The sequence below is a fragment of the Haemorhous mexicanus genome, chromosome 15 (assembly GCF_027477595.1).
Source record: "Haemorhous mexicanus isolate bHaeMex1 chromosome 15, bHaeMex1.pri, whole genome shotgun sequence".
In the NCBI taxonomy this organism is placed as follows: Eukaryota; Metazoa; Chordata; class Aves; order Passeriformes; family Fringillidae; genus Haemorhous; species Haemorhous mexicanus.
The window spans coordinates 3,593,099-3,603,010 of NC_082355.1; the positions used below are offsets into that span (position 1 = coordinate 3,593,099).

At 51.2% G+C, this 9,912-nt stretch overlaps 1 protein-coding gene across 8 annotated transcripts in view; it reads left to right on the forward strand.

The window, feature by feature from the left end:
* The window catches only part of UIMC1 (ubiquitin interaction motif containing 1), a 39,826-nt gene extending 30,007 nt beyond the window's left edge, over positions 1 to 9,819 (forward strand). For 3 of the 8 annotated variants that reach the window (XM_059860596.1, XM_059860598.1, XM_059860597.1), the window contains exons 10-13: positions 5,358 to 5,436; positions 6,952 to 7,072; positions 8,829 to 8,892; positions 9,330 to 9,819. In XM_059860596.1, coding sequence (XP_059716579.1) covers positions 5,358 to 5,436; positions 6,952 to 7,072; positions 8,829 to 8,892; positions 9,330 to 9,583 — 518 coding nt within the window. In that variant the 3' untranslated portion in view covers positions 9,584 to 9,819. Of the gene's footprint in view, positions 1 to 5,357; positions 5,445 to 6,951; positions 7,073 to 8,828; positions 8,893 to 9,329 lie in introns of those variants that run through there. The other 5 variants (XM_059860601.1, XM_059860599.1, XM_059860603.1 and 2 more) reach the window with 5 other exon arrangements.
* Positions 9,820 to 9,912: the final 93 nt, after the last annotated feature.

Below are 9,912 nucleotides of genomic sequence, written 5' to 3' on the forward strand. Positions count from 1 at the left end.
CCTCGTGCTCACCCCCCTTCCCTGTTGTTACTTGGCAGGCAGGTGCTGCAGTCTTGTCTCTCTCAGGATGTTTGGTGTATGGGGAGGTTTGTTCACTCTGCCTTATTCCATCTCCACGCTGCCCTGGAGAGTGTTATTGGAGGCTCTGGTATTTCCAGCACCTCCTGCACAGAGATATCATTTCTGATTGACTTCACACAATAATTCATCACATTATCAGCTCCTGAATATTACCCCAGGATCTAGTCCTGGATGCTTCAAGCAGTACTTGTAAGATTTGTCTATTGTGTGCCTTGTTGAGGACCTGCAGAGAATGTGGCAGTGGTAGGAAATGGAAGGCTTGAGCCATGTGGGCAGTCGTCCTTCAGGGCTGTTGAGAGGGGAAAATGTTCTGTACTACTGCAAGAATGGCCTGTGCTCTGCATGAAGTCTGACATTTGTATGTGCAAAAATGGCCTGTTCAGGTGGCAGAAACTGCAGAGAAGTTTCCCTCTTGTTTCACTAAAATTGCAAAATGATAACTATCAGTCTGGGGGTGTGGATTTTTCTCCTTCATGTGAAGAGTGAGGCATAGAAGCACAGTCAGAATGCCCATATTAATCCTCTTTGTATTCTTTTTCATATCAGTTTTCCATAGCCAACCTTTGTAGAGCTTAAGTGAACAAATACACTGGTTGGTTATCAACATATTCAGTAAGTTATGTTTTAGCTGCTGCTTGAAATGTAAAATCTGTGTTAGCACAATGTCAGGTAATATCAAAGTAGTAGCTTGTAATAAGATTAACTTTTCAGGCTCTGAATATATAATTTTCAGTTACATACTGGCTTGTTAAATGCAGCCTAAATCTATGATGTTTGAGCAATTTGAGCAAATCATAGCTAGTACAAGAACTGTAACTTCTGCATTCCTCTAGCAGGAGGAAGTTTCACCATGTAATCTTAATGCAGAGTTGATGTAGTTTTAAAATAAAAGGTTCCTGCTATACTAAATCTTTGGGGATGTGACATGGGTCCTGTCAAGATAACAAGAGCCAGAGTAAAGGCTGATACAGGCTGGTGCTTAATTTTGGTGGAAGGTTCTCTCTGCAGGCACAACCCAGCTACTGATGCAAAGCATTTGGCTCAGGCAAATCACAAATTATCATAGTTCCTCTCTCATCCTCGAGACTGATAAAGGTCTTACTTGTGTTACAAAATGGAGCAGAATTTCTAGTGTGCCTTTTAGCAGGAATGTCTTTGGCCTTGTGGTATTCTGGTCCCTGGTGTGGCTGGACTGTGAGTGTATCCATTGATCCTGGGGAATCCCGGCTGTGATCAGGAAAAGGCTTTGAAGTCTTTGGCAGTGCAAGGGAATTTGTTCTTTTCTTTGGCGTTGGCTTTCAGCAGGACAGAGTTCAAGGCTGGCCTCTCCATTCTGCTTCCAGGCGGGTCTCCTTGGGGATGTTTGTAAGGGTAGTTATTTTGGAATTGCTACTCTGCTGTTCTGGCTTGTTCAGAACAATCCCCCTGTAAGGAAACCAGCCTGGAATAAAAGGAATTTTGCTCTGTAATAATGGCTGTAAGCAGAGCAATGGGTCTGGGACAAAATCACAGTAATTTGAGTTTTCTATTGCCAGTTTTTCTAGTATTTTCCCTGTAGAGACCAGGCTCTATTAGCCATAACAGTCTAAGACACCTGTGTTGTTTGCACCCAGACTCTTTGCAGTACCATGGGTTTCCCAGGCTTGGGCAGAATCCTGCCTGCCTGTGGGGCTCTGGCTCATGGGCCACCTCAGGCCAGTTTCCAACAGCTGTTGAGAGCTGAGGGCTCTCAGCTGCTGGTCTGGTCTGTGGGATTTGGGTTGAATAGGCAGAGATGATGTTCAGCTCTGAGGAGAGGCCAGACAGTAGCCTGGCACAGCTGTGCAGGTACAAAAGGACTCTGTTTCCAGGGCTGTTACCTTGGCATCCACCACTAGCACAACATCCACAGGTAAAGCTAATGCATGGGGAGAAAAAAGATGTGAGAGAATTGTCTTCTGAAGGAACTGCCAGCTCCTATGTGGGTCCAGAAGCTGTTCTCTACTGCTGCAGTACTGTGTGCTCTTGGCTGGCTGCTGGCTTCCTCAGGAGCACAGCAGCAGCTTTGTGTGAGAGGAAGTCGGAGTTCTGCCCTCTAAGCCATGCCCTGGTCTGTTAAGAAAAGATGGCTTCAGTTTTCCTTTGGTGCACTGGATCATGGGTTCTTAGTCTGTCTTCAGATTTATTAATTAGACTTACTCCTGATGTCTCTGGAATTGCAGTCCTGCAAACTATAGCTGTCAGTGGTTTTCATTTTAATACTACAAAAGGATGGGTTCTTGCTGGTTTTACCTCTCTTCTTCCTTCTTATAATCATGTACCAAAGTCTCTCAGTCTTAGGTCTCAGGAGGCCAGCTCAGTCTGGCTGATATCTAAGGGCAAGTTTTCAAATGAGCAGCTGGGCAAGATGAGCTACAGTTGCTTCCCCTACGTACATGGTCAACCTGGCTGAATGCCCAGACCACCACGTACCTGGACAGCATGAAAATCTTATCATGAATTTCCACTTTCCTGTGATCTGAGTAAATAAAAAAGAAGAGCCTGATGTTGTGTTAGCCACTGTACCAAGCTGGGGAGGGCTGAGGCCCTGGGTTTCCAGCTCAGTGCCTGGTGTTAATTCCAAGTGAATGAGTGGAGCTGTGGAATTTCTGTGCCAGCTCTGTCTTTCTTCATACACTCAACTGAAGGGGCTCACTTGTGTGAGAGGGCTCTACTGGTGTCACCACATCCATCTCCCACTGCTGCTGCCAGTGCAGGGATCCACTGGTCTCAGTCTGGAAGCGAGTCTTGGCTGCAGCTGAGTACAGCAAATACTCTTGGGCTTTGTGACATACTCGATGCCTCTCACCCTCCCTCTACATCCATCCAGCATTCTCAGTTCCCAAGCGAGCCCAGGAAAATGAGGATTTGGTATATCCCTTCCTCCCAAAGGCTCAAATGCAGTCTTGATGCAGCTGTCAGTCTTCAGCAGCAGCACTGGTGCTGTTAAAAAGCTCTTGACATCAGTAAAAGTGGCACTGATACAGCAGAAAGAGTAATGAAATGGGTGCAGAGGAAAACTGCTCACTGGCTTCTGAGAAGGGACAAGACGCCATGAGCCAGACACGGATAGATCCTGCAGGGAAGTGGCACAGCTGGTAGTGACACAGGGAGCTGGTGGATCAGACTGCAGGTGGGCTGAGCAGGAAGGTGAGGAGCTCAGTGGCTCTGACCTCACAGCTCCACACGAGGAGCCAGACCTGGCAGCCCCAGGAGGTGCCCGGGCTGAGTGTGCTGATAGCAAGGCCATACTGGGCAGGGTTTGCTGCTCTTCCCCAGCGTGAATGCTGGAGCCAAACAGGCCAAGAATGACTTGTCAACCAGAAGAATTGCTGAGTGAGGGAAAAGGTTGTTCTTGGGCCACAGGGTATGTCTGACCCAGCAAAGAGCATTGCGTTTGGGAGAGTTACAAGGCTCCTGTCACTCCAGCAGGTCAGCACTGCTCTGTGGTGGGGATTTTGCCTGTGGCAAGTCTTTTCCAAACCCCCTTCTTGGGGACAACCAGCATGTTTGGCAGGGGTTGTGCCTCACCAGCTGGCCCTGTTCTCTCTCCTCTGCTGCTTCTTCCAGCTTTGCAGCTGAGGGTCTCCTCCTGGGCAGCTGCAGAGCTAGTCCCAGACATCTCTAATGGGCCTATTATGCCAGATGTGTTCACTGCTTTTGGAAGAAGATAGAAGTGATTAACACCTGAGCTGGTGCACAAGGCTCGTTAAGGTATATTAACGAGCACACGCTGATTTGGAGAGCAGTTCTCACCTCGCTGTCAAACACACGTGGGCCTGGGGGGTGGCCATTGTTACCAGTCATCCTAGTCAGGTTGCCACTTCAAATCTGGGCCAGGCTACGTTAAAGAGAGGCGTTTGCTTTAGTTCCTGTGAGCTATGAGCTGTTGCTATCAGTCATCGCCTAGGAGACAATACCCACATCCCAGGAAGCCTTGAGCTTGTTTCTTCAGCATGGTTGTCTCCCATCAGCCGCAACAGCTCCTGAGCACTTCACAGTACATTGCTGGTTGATGTAGATGCAGGTCAGTGATTGCTGCTGAAGGAAAGGCTGTGTTGCATTGTGGATAGATACTGGGGTTGCCAAACATTCTAGAAATGGGGTTTTGCTAAAACTCAGAAGAATTCTCTTTGTTCCACATAGAATTTTGTGCTTCGCTTTCTTTATCACAGATGATGTGCTAACAATAACAGGTTTGTTGTGCCTATACCTTGGAGTCAGACTTTGGCCCTCATGAGTATGGGAAGCAGCATCATCAAGCCGTAAAACAGCTCCCTGCATTGTCCCCTTAGCCAGCATGCCTGAGAGCTCTTACTGTGACATCTGTTTTGGAGCTGGAGTCTTGAACGTCCCTGGTGAAGCAAGCTAAGCTATCTGAAATGTTCCCTGAGGATCTTTGCTGGTGGTATGTCAACAGGAATATGCTGAGAGGAATTCAACTGAAAGGGACAACACTCCAATGTGCTCCCTGCAGATGCCTGCAGAGCCAGTTGGGAAAGGCTGCTTGGGCTTGCTGGGGGAACAAAAATGGTTGGGCCTGTCATCAGCTGCTCAGCTGGGATCTCACTGGTTACCCATGTTTTGGAGCTTCTGGAGAGCAGCACTGCTCCTGCTAGAGGCCTTCATCCAGGGGACTGCCAGGGCTCTCTGTGGACAATAGCACCACAGTTCACATGGGCAGTGGGAAAGTGATGAGTGGGCTAATTATTGTAACTTCCCTTTCCAGTGTGAGCTGTGTTCCTTCCCAGCCAGGCTCTCTATCAAAGGTCTGGTGCCTCTGCACAGCCCTTGCCTCAGCTCTGCGTTCCCCTGAGCCCACAGCTGGCACTGTCCTTCCCTGCAGCAGGCACGGGAGCCTGGCTTGGCAGGGAGCTGGGCGGTGCTGCCAGAGCAGCTGGGTAACGCTGCTCTCAGGCTATCACACTGCTGTCATCATCTCTGAAATTCCTGTAAACTAGACTGCCAATCCAGCTGTTTCTGGCAAATTAGGTGTGAAGTGGTCAGCTGGCTCCCCAGTCTGGGAAAGGTAAAGTTTTCAGTATCCCCCCAGGAAAAAAGGACACTTGTCCAGCAACCACTTCTGCAGGACAGAAAACCCTGCTTGTCCCAGTCCACTGTTTTTCACCTCTGCCATCACTTCTGCTGCAGCTTTGAGTGGAAGTGATGGAAACTTGGTGCATTTGAGCATGATGTAGGGATGGTTTGGGGTGGATGGTAGTAACCCTTTTTGTTAACCCTTTCTGGTTTTCCTCCAGTGCTCACCCGGCGTCAGAGAGAGGCAAGAAATAAAGCTGCCTGTGGTAAAAGCAGCCCACCATCCTCAGACATTGACAAGTAAGTAGGTATGCCTGCTCCTCCAAGATTATTTCTGTGCTTCTGTACTAGCTTGGCTATGGATGTCTTTATTCCTGTACAAATGCTGGCCGTTGGCCTTATAACAGTGTTTCCCTAAGAAATTGCTTTTCCTCAGTGCCTCTTGTTGCAGTGCTGGCTATATTTAAACTGAAGCAAGAGGAATTTGCTGTTCTCAGATTGTTTATTTTTGCACTGATTTCCTTTCAGCCCAATCCATGACGGGTCAGGGGCGCATGGCTGCTGGGGGGGAGCTGTAGCTAAAATGGTGCTAACTCAGCCAGTTTCTGATGGTAGGTTTGGGCTTGGTAACCCCGGGAAAAGAAGAGGCCAGGACATGGAGGCTGTCAACATGGCACCTGTAGTGATATTCTTAATTAAATTAGACTTTCAGAATAGCAGTGGCTTTGTTTAATCTCTCTCTGTGCAGCCCCTCCTCCTGCCACCCACACAAAGCATCATAAGAGAGGATCTGACAGTAAAATCCCTGCTATGGAAGCAATTTTGCTGTTACAAACAGTGGATGGCAACATCACTAATGGAATTAGGCTAATTATAGAGAGGACAGCTTCTGTTTAGACACATTATCTGGGTAATCAGCACTGACTGGAAAGAAAATACGGGAAAAAGTGCTGCAGAGTTTTGCTCGATGGGGGCTCTCCATATGCATTTTAGAGCCTGGGGTGTTTCACTCAGAGAGTACCACTATCAAATTGAACACAGTGTTGCTGGGGCTGGTCCCTGGGGGCTTTGTCTCTTCTTGGAGATAGTCCATTCCTGAATGCAGCTTCTCTCCTGAACAGCCAGTGTCGTCTTCTGCAGAGTTCAGTCCCTGCTGAGAGCTGGTGTGGAAGTGAGTGTAGCTGTGTAAATCTATGCCTGACCTTCATCTCCTTTCACCCAGAATAATCTTCTTCCCAAGAACACTCAGTTGTCCTGCGTGAGCCTGAGCATCTTCCACCCAAACGAGGGGGTTTGAGAAACAAGCTGAGCCAGCCCCCCAGCAGGAGCATGTGCTCTGCAATTCTTCTCCCTGCATGGCATGATGTAAAATGGAGACAGTGCAGAGAAAGGCTTGATTTACTAGTCAGACAAGTTCATCCAGCCCTGGTAAAATGTCTCTCTGATTTAACACACTTGGTTTGCTTTTCAGGCAGAATTTAACTCCCCTTTGCAAAGCCCTTGCACTTCATTTCTGTAGATTTTGACAGGGTGCTTTATGTCTGGGGAAAAATCAGTGGTGTTTGAGATAGTTAGATGAGCAGATTTGATTACTGTCCCGCTGCTGCAGCAGCAGGATACAGAGGAACAGGCAGGGAGAACTGATAATCACTCAGTCCTTGCAATTGGTGCTGGCCTGACCCCACTGGGTGAGACTGGATTTGGTGACATATCTTCTCCATGGCATGGCCTGGAGGAGGATAGTCACTGCTGGTGTCTGGGAGCCCGGTGCAGGGTGAATCCTAATGCAGTGCTCTGTCCTTTGCTGCCTGGCAGGTGTGAGAAGTGCTACCTCTGTAAGTCACTGGTGCCACTGCTGCAGTATCAGAGGCACGTGGACAGCTGCCTTCAGGCTGCTAGGCAAGCTCAGGGAACCAGGAGGCTGCGAAGAGCCAAGGTGAGGGGCGACCCTGCACACCATCCCCTTTGCTTTGTGCTGGGTCTGGGGCTGGGTTGGCAGCAGGAGCTGGTTCCCTGGCTGGCAGGGATGAGCTGACCTGATGTAGGATTGCCTGTCTCTGTGGGCTGCTGTGGACAGAGAGCTCATTGCCCTCCTTCCCACGATGGTCTGCGAGAGCTCGGACCGGTCCCAGGGGTGAGCTAATCCAGCAGAGCTGCCAGCAGCCTCTCCAGTGGGCAGGCAGCCAGGGCTGTCCTGCTGCCAGCCAGCACAGCCTCAGTCCTGCAGCCTTCCTCTGCTGAATGTCGATGGAGTGGAGGCCAGCGTCAGCATGACAAACCTATCTGGATATCCACAGGCCCATTCCCACAGGGAAGGCTTTAGAGCCAGAGCAGGGGAAATTGCTCAGTGCTGGGAGCGAGCAGCAGCGTCCCAGGAGAATTGTGGGGGAGTGAGTGTGCTGGAGGTGTGCTGGGTGTGGGGAATGTGCCTTGCTAGAGGAGGTGGGAGGCAGGAGCGTGGGTGGTAGCTGGCTCACAGTCACTCGCCAGGTGTTAGCCCCCACCGTGCTTTTTCCTGCTGGTGGCAGTCCCAGGGGAGCACAGAGGGTCCTTCCAGGCCTTCCTGCTGGCTCCTGCAGGCAAAAGCCTCGTGCTGCAGCTTTGCCTGCGCTCAGAAATGTGATTCACGGCATGAAGATGCAACATGATGTCTTAGTTTTGTATAATCCCTTAAATCCATCACAGACTTCAGCCCTTTGGGGATTCAGATGCAAATGATGAGATTTCTGGTTGATGATTTTGGCTGGGATACAGCCAAGCACTGTGTGGTTCAGAGTACTGCAGGGCATGGCTGCTCCTGCATGTGACCAGCCCTGTGGGGGCTCTTTGATTCTCTCCCTGTGCCCCACAGCTGGCCGGTGTGTGGGTCCTGCAAGCAGGCACAGGGTGTGGGGGAAAGATGCTGAAGCAAGGGGCTCTTTGGGAAGGCTCAGCAAGGCTGTTACCTCTGGCCCTGTCTTTTGCTGGAGTGGCAGCTCACTGGGGAAGCCTGGGCATTGGCTGGGCCATTGCAAAGCTTCCTAATGGCACAGTTGGGCTTGCAGTTTCCTGCAATGGTCCATTTTGGGGTGATTTGCAGCTCCAACACCACAGCTGGGATGCCAGTGCCTTCCAGAGCAGTTCTGGGGGCAGGGAGCAACCAGGAAAGGGGACTTGGCTGGGCCAGTGAGGCTCAAAGCAGCCAGGCCAAGTGGTCTTCCCCTAGCATGTGTGCCCAGCATGGCTGCATCTTCCCAGGGGCAGAGAGAGGGCACAAGGTGTGTTCCTTGTCTGGCTGTGCCCTGAAGGAAGGCCCTTCCCTCCAGCACCAAGCACCAATACCCTTGGACAGAGTGGGACAAGTCTGCCCTTGGACATGCAGTGCTGGGGATGTTCCAGCAGTGTCAGAGCCCCTGATGCCCCCTTTTATCACAGACCTGTGCTTGCTGGCTGGGCTTGGGGATGGCATCCTGTACCCTGGCCTCTGTCTTTATCAGGTTCTGCTTGATTAGCTGCTCTCTGCTGCCTCTGCTTGAGCACTAGTTGGGCTGGGCACAGAGACACAGGTGGCTGGAGGCCCAGGATAAGCAGCAGTCCCTCTTGTGCCCAGCCTGCCCCTGAGGGCTGGGGGAACAAGTGCCCATGGGGCCATCCTGGCTAGGGGCTTCCCTCGTGGCAGTGCTGTGATGGTGATTCTCCTCTCTTTTTATCAGGACACTGGAAGGCAGGAGAGAGGACTCCTCAGGATGCTGGAGCTCTCGGAGGGCAAGTCTGAAGGTGGAAAACTTTCTATTCCAGCCTGGCTGGGTTGGGGCTGCTTTTCCCAGCTCTCCCCTTTTAGTCCTGGCTTGGCCTGGGCTGTTCTGGGAGAGTAAATTCCCCTTGGAAGGGTCTGTTCTTTCTGAGCAGAGCAGGGGGCTCTGGGCTTAGCTGGCTGTCAGCATTCCCCAGCTGGCTGCACATATTCCTGCCAGTACCTACGGGATGTGTGCCCGCTGGACCCACACCAGAGCCCTTGCAGGAGTGGGGTGTACTCTGAACCATTGCACCAAGACATGTCCAGCTTCCTGGAGGATGTGGGAGGCTTCTGCTGTCCCTGTCTGTGCACGAGTGCTTCCCTCCATGGATCCAAGGAGAGGAGGAAAAAAGGGAGGAGAGGTGCTTTGGCAGCACCTGTGGCTCACAGGAGTGCTGATGTGTGCTTTTTGTTGCAGGTGCTGATGCGGGAACTCCCCTCTCTGGATTAGGAGACCAGCAGTCCTCTCCCACACTCTCAGCTGCTGATGGGGAGCCGTCAGCAGACAGCCCCATCTCCCTTCAGCACCTTCCTTTCCATGGCTCCGCTGCGAAACCCAGCATCTCCTTGGAAGCCATGGATGGTGTGGTGGACTCGGAGCCATGCGTGGCTCTCCATGCAGGCAGCCAGCAACGGCCCAAAGGCTGCCGCCGGAGAAGGCACAAATTCTGAGCGTGGCAATGCTGCAGGGACCCCCGGCGGCTCCCTGTGCCCCAGCGAGGGTCTTCTTGGCACTGTACCCCTGCTTCACCTGCAGCCTTTGTCTCCTGTGCCCCTTTTATATGTTTTATACGACCTGTGCTGGGACCGCTGGGTGGAGACGTGACTGTGTTTTATAGGTGCCTGTGCAGCTTTGCTCTCTCTTACAGAAATGGAAATATATTTATGTATGTTTTTATGAAACTGCAGCACCACGGCAGAGCTGTGCTGGCTTTCTCTGGGGAATGGGAGGGCACTGGAGGGAGGAAAGAAGAAGCAGCCGGGGGCCAAGGGCCTCTCCT